Genomic DNA, 20,439 nt, shown 5'->3' on the forward strand with positions numbered 1-20,439 from the left:
ATTATGATTCAGTTGACTTGCATTCGTTCAACAGAGCTCATCCTTTCTGTCCAACTTCAGGTACGACTTCAACGCCATTAACTCTGTCTCGCATCTCGGCATCTAGGTTCCTTCGGTACTACTATCTGTCAACTTCTTCAATTACTGCTTTCTCGATCGATTTATTCTCAAAACTCCAAGCACAATGACGGACACGCCCTTAGAACCCATCGCAGTGATAGGGTTCGGATGTCGCTTCCCCGGAGGCGCCGACACTCCCTCCAAGCTCTGGTCAGTCCTTCGCAACCCCGAGAATCTAAGCAAGAAGCCACCAACAGACCGCTTCAACGTGGACGCCTTCTATCACCCGGTCGGTACTCATCATGGCACTACGAACGCCACCCAGTCCTACTGGTTAGAAGACTCGGAGAGAAGCAATGTGGCACAGTTCGACGCCGGCTTCTTCAACATCCAGCCGGCCGAGGTAGATGCCATGGATCCGCAACAGCGGATTCTAATGGAAGTCGTCTACGATGGTCTCTGTGCCTCAGGTCAACCCATGGAGAAGCTCCGTGGTTCAGACACAGCAGTATACGTGGGGTTGATGTGTGACGACTACCAGTCGATGTTGACGAGCGATTGGGAGACCTTTCCTCGATACACAGTGACAGGTGTTGAAAGGGGTATCCTAGCAAATCGTCTGTCATACTTCTTTGACTGGCATGGGCCAAGCATGACTGTAGACACGGCTTGCTCAAGCAGTATGGTTGCCCTGGATCAAGCCGTGCAGGTACTTCGAAGCGGCAAGTCAAAGATGGCCGTGGCTGCTGGCGCTAATTTGATCTTAACCCCTGGTACGCGATCGTGATTCCTATTTTCCTTATCTAAAGCTAACATAAGAGTGGACAGTCATGCACATAAACGAAGCTAGTCTTGGCATGCTTTCTCCTAGCGGTCGCTGTGCCATGTGGGATACGTCCGCAGACGGCTATACCCGCGGAGAGGGCATCGCAGCAGTATTCGTCAAGACGCTATCTCAAGCTCTTGCGGACAACGACCCCATCCAGTGCATTCTTCGTGAGACCGGAGTCAACCAAGATGGTCGAACTCCTGGTCTTACTATGCCTAGCAGCTCAGCGCAGGCGCAGCTGATACGGGATTGTTACGCGAGAATAGGCCTTGACCCGGTTAACAACCCTAGGGATCGGCCCCAGTTCTTCCAAGCGCATGGAACAGGCACACAAGCCGGCGATCCGCAAGAAGCCGCCGCGATATCCACAGCATTCTTCCCTTCAAGTTCTCTAGCAGCTAACGAAGGAGATAAGATGCTTGTCGGTTCCATCAAAACTGTCATCGGCCATACCGAAGGGACGGCCGGAGTAGCAAGTATCATCGCGACATCGTTAGCACTCAAGAATGGCATCGTCCCTCCTAACCTTCATTTTCACAACTTAAATCCTAAAGTGGCTCCATTCTTCAACGGCCTAGCTATCCCTACGACTCCAATAGCTTGGCCAACTGAAAATGGTGAAGTTAAGAGGGCAAGCGTGAATAGGTGAGAAAACCCAACCCTAACCCTTGATTTAACCCCAACTCCACCCCTAACCCCAATTCATCCTTAACCTTGCAATTTAAAATCAACGAACTCCTTTTTACCCTTATCCATTTACTATTGCAATTGAACCAAAAAGCAATACTAATCGTAGTACAGTTTTGGCTTCGGTGGCACAAACACCCATGCGATCCTAGAGGAATATGTTCCAATTCCCAAGGCCGGAGTCGAGGCATCTTCAAGTCTCCTTTTCACGCCCCTGACTTTCTCCGCCCACTCCGAGACAGCGCTCCGGAACATGTTATCATGGCATCTCGACTACTTCCTTGATAACCCCAACGCGCCACTTGCAGACGTCGCATACACTCTTCAGCATAGGCGTTCTACGTTGACTTATCGCAAGGCTATCGCTGCTGCAACGGTGGAGGAAGCAGTCAACTCTCTTAAGGAGCTTACCAGCGACGATACGGCCGACCTAAGCACCCGATTCGGTACTCCCCAAAAACCCAAGGTCCTGGGGGTTTTCACTGGTCAAGGAGCTCAATGGCCACGCATGGGTGCCCAGCTCATCGAATCCTCTCCTTTTGCCGCGTCCCGCATCGATGACTTAGACGCAGCTCTGCAAAGCCTCTCCAATCCCGCAGACCGACCGACTTGGACTCTTAAGGAACAGCTACTCGCCGGGAAAGAAGAGTCGCGGATTGCGGAAGCGGCACTTTCGCAGCCTCTATGCACGGCGGTACAGGTCATCCTAGTCGACATCTTGCGAGAAGCTGGAATTTCTTTCACCGCCGTCGTCGGCCACTCATCTGGTGAGATCGGCGCTGCCTACGCCTCGGGCCTAGTCACCGCCGAAGACGCCATCCGCATCGCGTATTTCCGCGGTGTCCACGCGAAGCTCGCCTCAAGCCCTAACCCCCACCGGCCCCGCGGTGCCATGATAGCCGTAGGTACCTCCGCAGAAGAAGCCTACCTCGTCTGCGCCGGAGATTTCGCAGGTCGGTTGCAGGTCGCGGCCGTAAACTCCAGTTCTAGTATCACACTGAGCGGTGATGAGGATGCTGTTGATGAAGCGGAGAAGCTTTTCAGGTCCCGCAATATTTTTGCGCGGAAGCTGAAGGTCGACACGGCTTACCACAGTGCGCATATGGATACATCCGCCGGTCCGTATCTTACCTCTCTACAAAATGCCGGGTTCACGACTCCTAAAAATGAGGTGTCTGGCACTACTTGGTTTTCCAGTGTGCGCGAAGGCGAAATCATGACTCAGGAGAAGCTCTCATCGCAATATTGGGCTGACAATATGTGCAACGCCGTCCTGTTCGCTGGTGCTCTTGCGCAAGCTACCCATACGGTTGGTGATTTTGATCTCGCCATTGAGGTCGGCCCACACCCTGCCCTGAAGGGCCCTGCTATGGCCACAATCGGAGACATCCCTTACACCGGGCTACTTTCTCGAGGCCAAAATGATATCGAGCAGTTGAGTGCAGCGTTGGGGTATGTTTGGACTCAGCTAGGTTTCGACAGCGTCCAATTTTCCGCCGTCCAGACTCTTCTATCTGGTAACGAGAGCAAGACTGTCCTTGATGATCTTCCACCTTATCCATTTGAACACCAGCGGACTTACTGGACGGAAAGCCGGATCGCCAATCACTTCAAGAACCGTAGCACATCCCATGCTCCTAACCCCGTCCTAGGTACACGCTGTGCTGAAGCGAACACGCCTGGCGAAATATCGTGGCGTAATGTCCTGAGGCAGAAAGAAATCAGCTGGCTCAAAGGCCACATGCTCCAGGGGCAGACTGTTTTTCCCGCTACAGGTTATGTTAGCATGGCAATTGAGGCCATCAAAGCTGTTGCACTTGATAGCAATCCCGATATTCCAATAGGTGTCTTAAAATTGGACGACGTAGAGATCGGCCGTGCCATCACTTTCGACGACGACAACTCCAGTGTTGAGACCATATTCAGCATTTCTTCTGTCGATGCAACAGAGACGGCGGTATCCGCAGAATGGGCCTGCTACTCTGTGCTCGCTGGTAGCACTGTTCTGAACGCCAAGGGGCGAGTTCAATGCCAACTTTCCACGTCTGAGCCAGATGAAATCCCTCTCATCAAAGCCGGTGATAACTATGACCTAGTCAACATCGACGAGAAGCAATTCTATGACAACCTGTCTGGCGTAGGATACGGATACTCACCACCCTTTCAAGGGCTTTCCAACATCCGCCGCAAGCTCGGCTATGGCGCTGGAACGCTGTCCGACCAATCCGGGTCAGCGTGGGAGGACAATCTCGTCCTACACCCCGGAACTCTAGACTCCGCTTTACAAACTGTCTTCGCAGCCTGGGCCTATCCTGGTGATCCTCAAATCTGGTCTCTTCATGTCCCCGTCTCCATCGCCGCTATCACCATCAACCCGTATTACACCGCACTAGGCGCCGGCGGTAAACAGGGTGCTATGCAGTTTGAAACGTATATCCGAAGCAAGAGCCATTCTAAAATTGTTGGTGACATCTATCTGAACGCCGAAGATGGCTCCCACGCATCCCTGCAGATGGAGGGCGCAACAATGGTACCATTCAGCCCGGCCACCTCCAAGAACGACCTCCCCATGTTCTCGCACTTCCAACACACGGTCGCCTCGCCTGATGGAGAGCTTTCGACGTCTGGGGAGAGATTGACACCTTACGAGGTTCAAGTTTATAAAGACGTTGATCGTGTTTCGTATTGGTACGCTCGCAACATTTCAAAAGATATTCCCGCAAAGGAGCGTCATGGCCTCCTCCCACACTACCAGAACTATTTGAAGTGGTGTGACCGAATGGTAGATATGGTTAGCCGGGGTGAACTTCCAAAGGTTTCCGCTGAGTGCAACGCGGATACTCGCGATGATATCACTCGTATCTTAGCCCAATATCAAGATCGTCTAGATATCCGTTTCGTTCAAGCTGTCGGCGATAACCTAGAACACGTTATTCGCGAAGGTACTTCGATGCTTGAATACATGAACAAGGATGGCATGCTCCGCGCTTTCTATGAGGAAAATGCTCTCTGTGCTGGCCCTACCACTCGATGGCTCGCCCGCATCCTTAGCCAGATTTCTTCTCGTTACCCTGGTGCCAATATCCTGGAAGTCGGAGCTGGTACTGGAGCCACAACTTCAGCTATTCTAGGGTCTATCGGTGAAGCATATGCCTCTTACACTTTCACAGATATTTCCAGTGGTTTTTTCATGGCAGCCGAGGAGAGGTTTGGAAAACAGACGAACCGCATGGTATTCAAGACGTTCAATATGGAAAAGGAACCAGCGAGCCAAGGATACGTCGAGGGAGAATACGACGTTGTTGTAGCTGTAAATGTTCTCCACGTTTCAGTGGACATGGTAGGTTGAGAGTCGTATCTCTAAGACATTCAGGGATCGTGCTAACTATAGGTCTTAGGAAAATACCTTGGCTAATGTCCGCCGGCTCTTGAAGCCTGGTGGGTTCTTAGTCGTAGGCGAGCTCACCTCTACCGATTTGCTCTTCACCGGTATGACAGTCGGTACGCTACCTGGCTGGTGGATCGGTGCTGAGACAGGTCGCACTTGGGGCCCATTGCTTAACCTGAATCAGTGGGATTCAACACTGAAGAACACTGGGTTTGCGGGCATAGACACGGTAACACCGGACATCAGCGCATCGTTACCGTTTAGCGTATTTGTTGCCCAGGCCGTCGATGATAAGATCTCGATGCTGCGCAACCCTCTAGCTGTCGAAAAGCATCCTGAGGGTATAAACACCGATAATCTTGCTATTATTGGAGGAACCACATACTCTGTCAACAAACTTGGTCGGGACACTAGCGACATTCTTTCGTACCGCTTCCGCAACAAGCAGTTCTTCAACACTATTGAAGAGTTCGCTTCTTCTGAGATGGCAAACGCAGCAGCAATCACCGTCCTCTCTCTCACAGATCTAGATGAACCCTATTTAAAGAATCTGACAAAGGCCAAATTCGAAGGATTAAAGACGCTATTTGCTGCTGCGGGCACCTTAGTCTGGCTGACACAGGGTTCGCGAGAGGATAACCCTTATAACTACATGATGGCAGGCCTGATTAATACCATCAAGACCGAGTATCCCACCATGACAGCTCAGACTTATGACTTAGATTCAGATGCTGGTATTGAACATAATACCGCGGATGATCTAGCGCAAATGTTACTAAGACAACTTGCTCTCCGCCGCTGGGGTGACGATGGTGATTTATTATGGTCGACCGAGTCCCAGATCTTCATCAGCGAGGGCAAACAACTCATCACCAGGCTCAAGCCCGACACGCAGAAGAACGACCGATACAACGCCCGAAGAAGAGATGTGTTCGCGGCAGTCAATCCTATCAAGGAGGCTCTTGAGCTCGTGGGAACCAGCCAGGGCCAAGACAGGGCTTTAGAATTACGCAAGGTATCGCCCTTGGTTCATTCCCAAAAACCGTCGACGCAATACCGTACCGTAAGAATTACCCATTCGCTACTCCAAAGTGTTGCTGTCGGTACTGCAGGCTTTTTCAGGTTGTGTGTAGGGACCGACGTCCAGACCGGCGACTTAGTTCTTGCTCTGTCCGACTCCAATAGGTCTCCCGCGAACATCCCAGCATACAACTGCATTGTACTCCCTGAGACACCGACAGCATCGACACTCACGTCAGTCGCCGCGAATCTTATCTCAGAGCAGATTCTCTCGCTCACTCCAAAGGGAGCCACTCTCCTCGTCAACGAAGCAGACTCGGCAGTGCAATCCGCGTTACAAGCGAAGGCGAATTTCAAAAATATTAGGACGATATTCACAACCGCCACTTTCGGACAGGAGAAGAACAGCCACTCGGTCTTCCTCCACCCGCGCTTCCCGCAGCACGTTATCCGTTCGTTAGTCCCAACATCAACCGCCGTCTTCCTACATTTCTCGCGCGGCTCTCAGTCGGACGCGGTCAGGGACGTGCTCGTCAACTATTTGCCGCCAGCGTGCGTAAGACTCTCAGAGGAAGCCTTGCTCAGTAATGAGGTCAAATCATTCTCCGAGACCAACTTAGCGCAGATCTTGAAGAAAGCTTGGGATGGAGCTCGCGCATCCAGCTCCGCTGTGGTTGACCCCGTTTCACTTGAGGAAGTATCCAAGCACGCAGCTATCGGAGAGGAATTAACAATCTTAGACTGGACATCCAGCGCCTCCGTCGCAGCCAAGGTGCAAACAGTTGACTCAGGTACATTGTTCCGCGCCGACAGAACATATCTCTTTGTAGGTATGGCAGGTGAGCTCGGCCAGTCGCTTGCACGATGGATGATCGAGCACGGAGCCCGGTACGTAGTCCTCACGAGCCGTACCCCGAAAGTAAACGCGCGCTTTGTCGAAGATATGGAAAGCCAGCACAACGCCATCGTCAAGAGCGTGTCCCTAGACATCACATCCCCAGAATCACTACGCTCCGTGCACAAGACCATCACTGCGACCCTCCCACCGATCGGGGGCGTCATGCACGGCGCCATGATCCTCGACGACGAGATTCTGCGCAACATGACACACGAGCAATTCGTCCGCGTAGCCAAACCCAAAGTTCTCGGCGCTCAGCTCCTCGACGAGCTCTTCCACACCAACGCCACCCTCGAATTCTTCATCTGCTGCTCTAGCATCTCCTCCGTCATCGGATGGAGCGGACAAAGCAACTACGCGTCCGCAAACGACTACATGAGCTCGCTAATGTGCAACCGACGCAAACGAGGCGTCGCGGGTTCGACGATCAGCATCCCCGCCGTCTTAGGCGTAGGCTACGCCGCGCACTCCGCGGCCTTCGACTTCGAGTACATCAAATCGATCGGGTACACCAACATCGGAGAAGAAGACCTCCACGCGCTCTTCGCCGAAGCCGTGCTTTCAGGACGGCCTGGACAAGCTTCCGAGGTAAAAGCGCAAGTCGCGATGGGCGTGGACTACGTGCGCGCGGACCTAAACGTCCGGGAGGCGCATAAGCGCGACGTGCGATTCAGCCACTTCGTGGTGCGGGAAGATGCCGACGGCGGGGTTAAGACGCAGGGAGGCAAGGCCGGCGTCCGGGTCAAGGTGCAGCTGCAGGAGGCCAAGAGCGGGGAGGAGGCGTACGCGATTAGCCGGGACGCGTTCCTGGTGCATCTGAAGCGCATGCTGCGCATCCCCGCGGAAGAGAAGGTGGCTGATTCGCTGACACTGATGGAGCAAGGTGTGGATTCGCTCGTGGCGGTCGATATTCGCTCGTGGTTTATGAAAGAGTTGGAGGTCGATGTGCCTACGCTTAAGATATTGGGGGGTGGCACTATTGCTGACTTGGTCAAGACGGCGCTTGATAAGATGCCTAGCTTGCAGCCAGAGGAGGCTGTGCCAGTATCGGAAGAGACTTCGGCGCCGTCGGCTGCCAAGGTGGAGATACATGAGCGGACTACGAGCTCGTCGCCGAATACAGCGGGTAGCCCCGTCTTGTCTCCTGAGCAATCTAGTTCTTCCGGTACTCCTTCTGAGCCCGACTCGGACTTGACGTCTCCGCCTGCCATAGATGTCGTGGATAAGATTGGTACCATTGTCACTGTGACGGAGATAGAGGTTAGCGACGTTGAATCTTGAGTGAATGAGACATCGCTTGGGGTTTCTTGTTGTAAGTTAGTTTGGAATTCAGGAGTAAAGAGAGTGTTGTTAGTTATGTACGGTTTCTATATTGTTAGTTTAAATAGACGGATGGGTTGGGTATTATTTTCGATTTACCTATTCTATATATCTCTTAATAATAAATATGCAAAATATTATAGAGAGGATCTAGAAATCGCTTAGGCACTCCGTTTGAATGTTTATCTATAGGACTTCCATTCTCGGTAAGCGATTGGATTTTATATAAATCTAGGTAGACTTCATACCTTTCATATAGAATTCAAGCCCGGGAAGGTCTTAGAGATTTAGCTGAAGAAGTTAATATGTAGGTACGGACAGTGGTAAACTAGTCCCTAATTTTTGCGCGCTTCAAGGCGTTTTCATTTTCTTTCGTGAAAAAAAAAAATCTGTCGTGTTTAATGAAAAACTTGGTATTACACAGCGTCAATGCAATACGCCGGACTCCATACCTACAAAGGGTATTTGGATCTCGTTGATACAGGAGAGCTTAGTATTCGTCTGCGATTTCTTCCCTTTCGTCTTCCCATTCGTCCTCGTCCATTTGTTGACCGACTGCCTCTTCGGCATCACCCGCCAGCCCTTCACTATCCAACTCATCTTCCTCCATCATCTCGTCGAAAAGATCGCTATTATTACCATCCATCTCAATATCGTCATCGTCGTCATCGTCTTCGCCATTTTCTCCATTTTTACCGTTCTTAGCTTTATTCGCGGCCTTTTCTTTTTGCTTCTTCTCAACGTTGGCTTTCTGTTCCTTTCTCCTCGCATCCTTCTCCTGCTTGCGCTGTTCCCATCGCTTTTCAAGCTCTTGTATTTCCTGTCGCGATTTATGGATATGCTCATGCCACATCGTTTTGCCGGAACAGAGCCCTTCTTCGACTTTGGTCATACGTAATTTCATGCGAGGCCCGAGCTCGACGAGGGTGACACGCCGCCGCTCTACTCTTTCGTCGTTGTCAGCACCCTCGTCACCATTATCCATCCTAGCCGCGCGGGCCTTGCTCGAGAGTACTCTGCGCGGTGCATCCTCTAGGACCTCTACCTCGGCATCCGTATCCATTTCACTTCCGCTAGTGCCATCTGTCATGTAACCCTCTCCGTTTTCGCCGCCTATCATGTATTCGGAGATGTCCTCTAGCTTTCCTAAATTCGGAACGCCACCCTTTCGGTTCTTGGCGCCAAAAAGCTTCTCCGCAGCATCCAGTCTGCGAAGCGGTTTGGAAACTCCGGCTGGTTTTGTAGAAATGGCGTAGTGTCTAAAGTTAAGTACGAACGATCCGTCGTCCTTGTCTTCGGCAGGTTCCCTGTTCAGAAGGAGAACTCTACGTATCGATTTTAAAGGTGTAGTTTGTGGATTGATGCGAGGGAAAAGAGACTGGAATACGGTAGTGGTGAGAGATTCGAGATGTTTCGGAACTTTAGAACTGGCATCAGCGCCTGGCGTAGAGATATTATTCATGATTAGCTAAAGGTTAAGTCAATGATTAGTGATATAGAAGATATAGTTAGAGTAAGAAATATGTACCAGAGGTGGTGTAATATATTCCTTCCCTCCACCTTTCGGATGTCTCTGAGCTTTGCGTATATCTTTGCAAAGCGAGTATTTTTCAACTCGGAAGTGTAGCGTGGGTCCCCGTGGGGTTGTAGCTATGCGCAAATTCGTATTGCCAGATTCGGATCGTGAGAATAGAAGTAGATGAGTGACTCCGAGAGTACCAGTCATAGTGACATAGTCTCTCAGACGGTTTGCGCGGCGCTCTTTTAAACGGCTAGCGGTGCCGGGCTCCATGACTTGACGAACATCTTTTGCCAATTGACTGATGCTAGATCCAACCTCGCCGGCGCCAATTCGAATGACCATGCTCTTCGGATCTTGAATAGCCGAGCGACCTGTTAAGGGGGCCTTATGCTTGGGATTGTTGGCGCCCACATGGGTGCGCTTTTTCGTTCGATTCTTAGCCATTGTTCATAAGGTTGCGACTTGATTTTAGACAATAATGTAAAGGTCAGTGTTCATGTAAATGTTGCGACAGGCGCCACAAATAATGGGAAGAAGCTTCAATTTTTTTATTTTCTTATCGGGCAGAAAAAAAGTTTATCTTTAGATATCAAGTAGCCTCTACTAGTTCAAAGCAGATAATCTTTATGTATTGCTGTGTACTGTGTACTCCGTGGGGTTTTACGGTGATAAGATAAGATCACTAAAAAGAGAAGGCGGTCATAATTTTTACAGGTGCGGGATGTATCTATTTCACTTTTCTCACATCCAAATCGCAAATTTAACACTTCGCAATACATCAACAAATGCGATCAATACAACGAAGCTACTATTAAGTGTTACACAAAGCACAATACAATCAAATACATGCAACACCATAACTCTATCCAATATGTCCACCTCTAAACGAAGAAAAACGTCGCCTAGTACCGAAGCCCCAGAGTCCCCAGATGTCCCCGAGACCCACGAAGCTCATGACGAGTCTCACGATTCTGCGACACTCGATGAAGGTTCAATTGTCGAAGCTGCTCCGAAGACATTCAAGGACTTAGTATGCATCATATCTCCTTGAAACTCAAGGACATGAATCTAACATGAATCTCCTCTATAGGGCATTGTCGATCCTCTAGTCGAAGCGTGCCACTCCTTAGGTTACAAACATCCTACGCCAATTCAAGCACAATCAATCCCTCTCGCTCTACAAAACAGAGATCTTATAGGTCTCGCCGAAACCGGCAGCGGAAAGACAGCTGCATTTACCCTACCTATACTACAAGCACTTCTCGAGAAGCCGTCAGCTTTCTTCGGTCTTATACTCGCCCCAACTCGTGAGCTAGCTACACAAATTGGCCAGGCTGTAGACGCCCTCGGTGCCTCCATTTCAGTGAGATGCGCCGTCATCGTCGGTGGTTTGGACATGGTCCCCCAGGCCATCGCCTTGTCCAAGAAGCCACATATTGTTGTGGCTACCCCAGGACGTCTGCTAGACCATCTCGAGAAAACGAAAGGCTTCAAATTGTCAAACACCAAGTACTTGGTCATCGATGAGGCCGACAGACTGTTAGACATGGACTTCGGTCCTATACTTGACAAACTACTGAAATTCCTCCCAAGGGAGAGACGGACATTCCTCTTTAGCGCCACAATGTCATCAAAGGTCGAGAGCTTGCAGAGGGCAAGTTTGCGGGATCCTCTGCGTGTCAGTATCACCACCAACAGGTACCAGACTGTCTCAACCCTGAAGCAGTACTATATTTTCATCCCGCATATGCATAAGGACTCCTACTTGATATTCCTCGTAGCAAGCGAGTTCACTGGGCGATCTACTATCGTCTTCACACGAACGGTCTACGAAACCCAGAGAGTGGCAATTCTATTACGCTACCTAGGCTTTGGAGCAATTCCTCTCCATGGTCAATTATCGCAATCCGCGCGTTTGGGCGCTTTAAACAAATTCAAGTCTGGGTCTCGCGACATTCTAGTTGCGACCGATGTTGCCGCGCGAGGTTTGGATATACCTAAAGTTGACGTAGTCTTCAACTATGATTTGCCCCAAGACAGTAAGTCAATATCGTGTACCGATGTAATTCTAAAGTTCATTTTCACTAATTGGGATACTTAGGCAAGACATATGTACACAGAGTAGGGCGAACAGCACGTGCGGGCAATGCCGGTCAAGCCATCAGCTTAGTTACCCAGTACGATATTGAGATATATCAACGCATAGAAGCCGCGTTGGGCAAGAAGCTGGATGAATACGAAACCGACAAGGAAGAGGTGATGGTATTCAAATCCCGCGTCGAGGAAGCCCAACGCCACTCGCGTACCGAGATGAAAAACTTGATGGATGATCGGGGTAACAAGGGTTCGGTTTTGAAAGGTCGACACGCAGGTAGGAACGCCAAGAGACGGCACGACGCCATGGACGCCGAAGAAGGATGAAGACATTATGAGGATATACGAATATCAACTTTGACAAACAGAGAGCATAAGAAGGGGCGTTTTGATTAGATACCCAGCAGCTCAAAAGCTACCAAATTTCCCTAACTGCAGATTTCCAGTTTCTTTAAACAGTGAAACCTGCACGACGTCAATTACACATGCATCATCATCTATGTTCATATTTCAAATTATCCATTACTGAAGATACCCCACAACCTCAAAAGATGCAGAGAACATGATCTTGTCTCAATTCAACCTCCATTCAAATGCCATTGGGCATCATTTCCCAAAATCAAAAGTACAAAAGCCACAATATTTAAACGAGCAGCACTAAGAAATTAGTGAAACCAGCTGCGTGGTTCCCCCGAGACACTCATTAATCGTGGGTTTTCCAAACGGCGGGGGGGTACTTAACGGCTGGAATGCAAGCTATATAACAGTATCACACTCGGCGTAAACTGTATGTCTCTTATCGGTATATCCCGCCGAAGACTTTGAGGGAATAGCTTCACTTGAGCCATTCTATACCTTATATACTAGGTAGGTAGGTAAATAACTGGCCTTTTGTACATGTACGTACTTGTACATTATGCACCCCAGAGCAGACTATTACCTACCTAGTAGCTGTACAATGTTGATCAGTTGGATTTCTTCTTGCTCAAGCTCATAGTAGCATCATCAGGAATCTAGAGCTACGTAGTTTGATCTTGGGTTACACTTAATGACGAGGCTGCGAGGTTGTCCTTGTTCCAAACATCCTTGGAGTGAATGCCATTTTGGACGATCTTCATAATATTACCTAGGTATTCATCCCACCAACACCACTCGTAGTCCTAAAACCACATCGATGACTAGGTACCTATCAATGTTTCATATACACGATTATTTTTCCATCTACCGCGTCTGGCGTGTGTAAACGCGGGTTCTGTTGAAGGAATGCGTATCAATAATGTCTAGCAAAATATTGCGTACCTAGGTATCTAGGTAGAATTCGAACATCTCTTCCATCCACCCAACCACCCAGGTGATATCAACACGTGTTGGAGAATTTTAAAGTGAGGCAAAGAGCGGTGTCATATCAGTACGCCCTGAAGCATACGTCACGTCAGATCCTACTAAATAAATCCGTAGGACATATTTAACAGATAGTTGATACCTACCTAGGTATGTAAGCTTCTTAGACTGCCTTGTCATATCATGCAAGGAATTTAAGACGTAAATATCCTGGGCTATAGGAGAGGGCGTTTGATGAAATTCATAGGATCATCGATTAGATGTTAATTTGCGTAGGCGCTCGAGTAGCTTGTGGAAAGCGGCCGAGCCTTAGAAATGGGTAGGATGAGGGAGATGTTTGCTCATGCTTGACGGCAGAGAAAATAGCGGTCTAGTTACCGGTATTTAATACCTATCCATAGATGGAAAAGCATTTACTCCGACTAAGCCCGTCAGGCAGTAGTAAATTCTGAGATGCGCACATGGGGCAAAATGAGAACAAAGACATACAATCAATGAGGCCTATTTTCGAACGATCTGAGAGTAGTACTCTAACAGCCACTAAAGGTCCAAACTCAACACCACTCAACCAGCAGCCTATCCACAACCCGTCTTAAACTCCCATCATGAGTGGGCCGCGTGCCTTTTCATCTCTAACCTGAGCTCATCTCTCCCCGTTAGGCTGCATCCACTGGTCGGGTCCTCCGTGTATGCGACCAACCGGAGCACGATGAACAGCTGTCAACGCTCGTAGGGTCCTCGAGAAAAGCGTGGGGATGTGGGGTAAGTAGATCAAGAAAGCGCATGGATGAGACATAAAAGACTATCGCAACCCGGTCTACGATGCTTCCTTGAGTTCATCTTCTTGGTCGTATATCATGTGTACTTTAGTATAATTGATATATTATGGTTGCCGTAATATTTCCCTGTTTTGTATTGTGAGTTGCTACTATGTGATGATTTAGAAGTGTTACAATTGTATGTCACTAAAGTTGAGCAGCATCGCCACTTGCAATATCTAAAGTTTATCGAGTTTGAACGAGGGCAGGGCCTCTTGTGATCTTCTCCACGAAATGTGCTCTGGATTTTACGCAAGAATCCGTCTATTTGCCATCGATTAAGAAACATATAGCTAGGAAGACATAGGAAAGGCAAGGTCCAAAATGCGAGAATGGATGCGAAACAGGCGATGGTGAAGAAAGGAGAGCCTCAGGCGGTGATTATAGCGGCTCACGATTCTAGCCTGGTGCAAGGCCTAAGTATGAGGGAGTATGTCAGGGGACATGTTCTGGCCCGAGCTACCCGATGTGAGATGCCGATATGCTTAATCTTCGGCCTCCTCGCCGTTAGCAGCAACTTCTGTTGCCAGTTGCGCCTTTACTTTGGCGGGCACGTCGACATCGATGCCTAGCTTCTTGGGTTCATCAACGCCATTCTCCTCTTCGTCGCCTTCGCCTTCGCCCTCGCCATCAATTTCATCTTCAAATCCATCTTCTTCTTCCTCAAGCTCAAGCTCATCTTCTTCCCCAAGGCCATCTTCGTCAAACTCCTCCTCACCATCATCCTCGACGCCATTGTCGGCGACAGGAACAGGCTCGACGGGAGCATTAGCCGTCTTTAGTTTCTTCTTTGGGGGAGCTTGGGGTGGCGCGGCTGCATCTGGGTCTGAATCTGTTAGCTGTGACGGAGAGTGAAAGGCCATCCCGATTCTAACTTACGCTTTACACCATTGCCATTACTAGTACCATTGCCGTTGCTGTGGCCGTGCCCCTGCTCCTCTTCCGGCTCGCCCTCTTCGTCATAGTCTTCTTCGTCATCCTCGACATCATCGGCATCATCGTCTTCATCGCCTTCTGAGATGCTATTGCGTACAGGATCAGCCAATGCTCTTTAGAGTGCCTGACACAGCTTCCACAAGTCGAAATATCAATTGAACTAGATGACTCCATAGCGAATATGGGATGCCCGCGACAATGCGCCAATATACGCGACAACGTAGAATAGCTATACGATGCCGTCGCGTCTTTTGCGACAGGAGCTGTTCTTGCGACTGTTCCCGGCTCGCGAAGCTTCGGACAAAGTCTTGGCAAGCCACAATGATAATGAGGAAGCAACTTACTATTCTTCTTCCTCTTCACTCTCATCACTGGGAAGTGCAACGAGCTCTTCCTCCTCCTCGTCTTGCTTCCTCTTTCTAGAAGTCATGTTTTAAAGCCTGGGATGGGGCCGAGGGTGATTTTTTTATGCGGGACCAGGGAACAAGTCGGTAGTTTGATAAGTAGGAGGAAAAATTGGATGGATTTTCGATGAAAAAGATGGGAAAGGAGGAGAGAAAAAGAGAAGGAGAAAAGGAAGAGAAGGGGGAAAGCTGGGGGTGTTAGGAGGGATACGGTGGCCGTTGTGCTTGGGGAAAGGCTGCTCTGCTCAGGAAGGGGGGAGCAAAGCGTCGAGTGTGTGAGAGGGAGGGGACCGGTAAGCTGGTAGCTGGGGGAGCTTTGGGGGGAATGCGAAAAGCGAATGGGGAGGGGACCGGACGGGGGAGCTTTGGAAGCTTTTGCTTGCTTTGCTGCTTGCTACTACATTGCTACCACATTGTTTTTTGCCTACTGCCCACACTGCCCATTGCCCTCTGCCCGCTGTCCGTTGCCCACCTTTAGCTTCTCTCGCTCCTCTTCCTACTCCCCCCCCTAGTTGCAGGAAGGGCTTGAAAGGTGCCCGTCATTGTGGACTAGCAGCGTCCGTCCAAGAAGCCACCAAAAGTCACTCGAGAGCGCTGCAGGTAATGGTGTGGGACTCGGACCATCCTCTGGCCAGGGCTCGATCGGGCTCGGGAAGCTCCTCGAAATAGCGAAAAGTCGGGCTTAGTAGCTTTTTGGTCTTTGGCCAATTCGACTAATTTGACCGATTGATGACGATTGCGTGAGAGCAAGCTTCGAGCTCAGACATCACAGCCACACTTCTCACTTTTCTCCCCTTTCCACTTCATTTATCTTCCCCAACTTGGAAGCCTTCCCCTCATTTAGAGCATGAGCCACTTTGGTTTACCTGTGAAAAATGAAGCTTCAAATCCGCAGTCAATAATTTCCCTTTTTTTTTTTTTATCACGTATGAGAAAGAAATTTAACGAGAGACTACAATGTCTCCCACGGCCAATTTTCTGGTAATCGGTCGAGACATGCCGAAACTGTCATAAATCAAAGAATCGAATATTTAAGAAGAGACGTAACTTATCTTCGATACTCACCCTCAATGCATCCTGGAAGTCCTGCTATGGTAGACGATTGATCCGAGACGTGATCGGAACATATCATGGTGGTTGTGATATGAATAGGTAACATGCGAATGACCACTATCACAGCTTGCGAAATACGGTTGAACAACTCCACGGTCGCAGCAGCGGTGCATTTCCCGTATGCGGGGATCGGATATAGTCTCCCGCAGCATTTCCAAGAGAGGACAAGTCTTGATAATTTGTACTTGAATATGTAAAAACGTTCCTTTAGCAAGGGATTGTGATATTGATTGGCGTGCATCGTGATAGGTTGTTCGGCGAAAATAGAGCCAAGAAGCTAGGGAAACGCGTAGAATACGCGTCGAATATTCGATTCTGGATAAGCTACGATAGTAGTTTATCCTCTCACTCCAATCTTGTGATCATGAGGCCATAAAAGTCCGCACAAAGGTGTGATAATCTTTCGGACACAGAGGAATCGACTCTTAATACAGTCTTCTATATCGAGTATAGCATGTTGACGTGGAAGAAATATGCGGAACGTCGGGTTTGACAGGGTGAATCATTAATAGGCTACCAACAACATGACCCATTCTGAAGTTGAATAAAGTATTAAAGAAAATTTTTGTTGATGATTATGAGAATGAAGATCAGTTACTGAGCCTGGTTAAATCCGGGTTCCGGGGAGTCGGCCGAGGAGGTAGATGCGAAGTACCTAACTTGAGGAAAACTCAAAAGTACTTCTAAAAAGGCGCCCTAAAGGAGGCAGCTGGGATATAGCTGATAAAGTGGGTCTGTGGGCTTGCCATTCTAGCTGTGCCCCTGATCCATAGTCTCGGAACTACCTAAACCAGGTCTAAACCAGGTACTCACTACCCGAACCAAATTCTACCTCGAATTTTAGTGTGAATATTCGTGGATCATTTTTGCCTCGAGATTTTATTCAAATCGACAAAATTTTGAGACGATAAACTAGAGGATTCATAATTCTTAGCTTGTTTCGCTTATAAGAACCAAACACTGAGGCCTATTTACTAATGCCAACTTTCACCGAGATAACAACAATTAAGCACCTGCATATAGTACCTATGTTAATAGTAGTAGGTACAAAGGTATCAATCCACAATTAGCATCTGCATAAGTATGCGTTTACTATTTTAACATTATGCAAATGAATATATGTTCCGAAGTGGGCATGTGGATTAATAATATGGATCATGGCATATAGACCGTGGATGACAACTTGCACAATCTGACGATATGATGATATGTTGCCATGGGGATTTAATAACGATCTTTTTCGCCAGGCATAACCTTGGGTTATAACAACCACAATTACATGTTGCAGTATTGGTTAGCAAGAGATAGTTACCTACCTCTCTACTTCGAGAAAACTTCCTTGGCCTCATTACTCTTAATCCTGAAGCAGATACCTACTAGGTAGGTACTCGTATATAACTACCTAGGTACACTATAAAGTCTCCTTTTAAGATATCACTTGCTACCTTTAGGTTTGCTTAAGGCGTTGTAGTAGCAGTTTCTTCGGGATCTGACCGGTGATATACGTACCATAAAGATCTTAATTTGGGATTATCTTGGAAGACTGTCCTTACCGGAAGATACTGGAGGTATTCAGTGTAGTGTAAAATGTTTTAGTTCTTTGAAAATAGCTCTTAGACTAGGTAGGTACCTAAGATAAGCTATCATCTAAGCTGGTGCACCGGGTGAAGATGACCTCATATTCATCTGAAATAGCAAGGTGGGAGACTAGATCAGCTTTGGCCTCAGCGATATTACCTACCTACCTAGGTACCTAGGTAATATCTTTAACATTCGATAATTGAGTCCCAGGCTGGTGTCGTTATAATAGTTGATAAGGGGATGCATTTTTAATACCCGTAGTTTAAGCGTAATCTAGGCAATATCACGTGATCAAACCAGCCCTTCGACTCACCTCAACATTCTCTTTGTTTAATTTGCTGAAATCGTAGGATTCTCACTACATGCCTACCAGGTACATAGGTAATAATACGTGCGTATTTTTTTTTTCCGTATGGAGACTATTATACAACCTTGCCTGCTCGCACTATGAACAAATAGAAGATATTAAATGCTGGGTAAATATTTTTGAGTAATATTCTTAATTCATAACCTTGAAAGTTATGATGACAAACTTGGGAAATTGCAATGCTCTTAAAGCGAAAATGATGTCAGCTTAATGATCAGCTCTCCTTCCACTTCGTTACCCTTTTTGTTTTTCCAAGCCTAGCTGAGCCAATGACAGCTACCGGTTTTGTACCCGCTAAACAACCTTGTCCAATGGCGGACCACAAGCCGTCCCGCGTCCGCTAAAATTAATTTTGATTACTAGGGTACTTCGATCATAGTGGCTACTAGGTAAGTTCAACCTGGGGGTTTTCGCCCCCTTGAGTTTTCGCTCCCTAGCTTAAAGGCTTAACTATTTTAGGTATGGTTTGGTCAATCTAGGTATAACGCGATACATTGAAAAGTTTAAATACGAATCACTAAGCTCTAATTAGTTAAGAGGCTTTCGACTTCCATTCTGAGAATAACTCTTTAAAATGAGCCAATTAAGCTATGCCACTAGATCCAGTTGGGATTAGCCTCCTTTTAAACCGTATATAACACTTATTCGGATTAGGCTTAATCCTAGCCAGCCTGGCATTTTTCATTAGTTACTAAAACTGGGTCAATGAGAATACGCGTTTTCATTAGTTAAAAAGGAGCTTCTAAATCGACAAAGGTTTTTGATTGGTTAAAAGATCAAGAAGAAATACATTAAGTTCATATTTGAAAAAGTAATCCATAGAGAAATTATTATATCTGATTGGTCAATAATACCCACTTTTGACCAGGGAGCGAAAACTCAAGGGGGCCAAAACCCCCCCATTGAACTTACCTCTATGACACTTACAGGATGAGCGGAGGCTCCGGGTAAGGCTAGAATAATAATAATTATACAATTCTAATCCTATTGAATGAGTGAGAAAACTTTTCAATTCTGTTGTTTTTTGGGTTCCTTTAGAATCTTCGTGTGATTTATAAAATTGTGTTCTACTCCTTTCTTGCACCGTCACCACCATTATTAGTTTCCCCGACTTTTTGTGTAGCGGCTTCGATTGCTGGTGCAAGCTATCAAGCGTCGACGTCTAATTGGAAGAAATAAAAAGCAATCGTTAAAACCTTGGAAACCTTGACCCTACTGCATTAAGGTTACAGCAGCTGGAATTAGACTGGATTGGACCTACCTAGACCTGGACCTGGACCTGGACCCGACTCTTGAAAGATGCAATCGCGCAGTTGATACCTGCTCGAACCTGCATGTTTAATTCGAATGGACGGCAGGTGCAGCTGGTGCAGGAGTCTTTATACTTTCAGGTACTAGGCGGCTAGGCAGCTAGGAAACCATCACCCGCTCTCTAAACGTGTGGAGGCAACCTTTGACCGAGACATCCACTCCAATTAATTTGTCCATGTTCGTCCCCAACCTCTGAACCTCAGTTATCATAAGGCAGGTACGGGTACGGTCAGGTTTGACGGCTAAGGATAATTGGTACGGAATACATCTTTTAAGGTATCTCCATTTTTCCTGTCTACCGGCAGACCTTCCATCAATCACTTTTACAACCGTCAACCTTCGACAACGAAACATACAAACAAGATAGACCCATACTTTATTCTGTACCCTTCATCGCCCTGTCTCAGCTCCCGAAACAACTTGGAACGAAACAACACTTGGGTACACAGGACAAGCACACAATCGATTCCCGATTTCTTTCAACTGATCCGAGTCTACGAGTCTACCTACCTACAACGTCTACGGCCTGCACACCAACATACTAACCGTAAGTATTGTACACCAACAAAGCGGGAAGACGCATACCGCATACGCATATTGCAAAGAAACAGCCGTTTTCTTCACCACTCTGTCACCACTTTCACTACTTGTACTACATAGAACAAGTAACAACCGCCGGCATGGAAGACACCTAAATTTAAAATCATCAATCACCTATCATCCCCGTCAATTCTAGGAGAATTCCATCCA

General features: G+C 47.9%; 4 protein-coding genes across 4 annotated transcripts; 2 read left to right on the plus strand and 2 right to left on the minus strand.

The window, feature by feature from the left end:
* Positions 1–184: 184 nt before the first annotated feature.
* Positions 185–8,163, plus strand: GGS22DRAFT_190934 (uncharacterized protein; the record flags this gene model as incomplete). The annotated part of the gene is made up of 4 exons (XM_047965054.1): positions 185–833; positions 889–1,534; positions 1,691–4,916; positions 4,975–8,163. The coding sequence occupies 4 exons, from the start codon at positions 185–187 to the stop codon at positions 8,161–8,163; spliced, it is 7,710 nt and encodes a 2,569-aa protein (XP_047816790.1).
* Positions 8,164–8,615: 452 nt separating this feature from the next.
* Positions 8,616–10,191, minus strand: GGS22DRAFT_42720 (Brix-domain-containing protein). Its single transcript, XM_047967062.1, has 2 exons — positions 9,731–10,191; positions 8,616–9,670 (listed from the first exon to the last, which is right to left on the minus strand). Exons 1-2 carry the CDS (start codon positions 10,166–10,168, stop codon positions 8,693–8,695), a joined length of 1,416 nt encoding a protein of 471 aa, XP_047816791.1. The 5' UTR covers positions 10,169–10,191; the 3' UTR covers positions 8,616–8,692.
* Positions 10,192–10,480: 289 nt separating this feature from the next.
* On the plus strand, positions 10,481–12,256 carry GGS22DRAFT_169153 (ATP-dependent rRNA helicase RRP3). Its single transcript, XM_047962274.1, has 3 exons — positions 10,481–10,754; positions 10,815–11,763; positions 11,826–12,256. The coding sequence occupies exons 1-3, from the start codon at positions 10,596–10,598 to the stop codon at positions 12,143–12,145; spliced, it is 1,428 nt and encodes a 475-aa protein (XP_047816792.1). The 5' UTR covers positions 10,481–10,595; the 3' UTR covers positions 12,146–12,256.
* Positions 12,257–14,364: 2,108 nt separating this feature from the next.
* On the minus strand, positions 14,365–15,499 carry GGS22DRAFT_42741 (uncharacterized protein). Its single transcript, XM_047967063.1, has 3 exons — positions 15,258–15,499; positions 14,857–14,999; positions 14,365–14,797 (listed from the first exon to the last, which is right to left on the minus strand). The coding sequence occupies exons 1-3, from the start codon at positions 15,341–15,343 to the stop codon at positions 14,463–14,465; spliced, it is 564 nt and encodes a 187-aa protein (XP_047816793.1). The 5' UTR covers positions 15,344–15,499; the 3' UTR covers positions 14,365–14,462.
* Between the last annotated feature and the right edge of the window lie 4,940 nt (positions 15,500–20,439).

This window comes from Annulohypoxylon maeteangense (assembly GCF_022496945.1).
Source record: "Annulohypoxylon maeteangense strain CBS 123835 unplaced genomic scaffold GGS22scaffold_14, whole genome shotgun sequence".
Lineage (NCBI taxonomy): Eukaryota > Fungi > Ascomycota > Sordariomycetes > Xylariales > Hypoxylaceae > Annulohypoxylon > Annulohypoxylon maeteangense.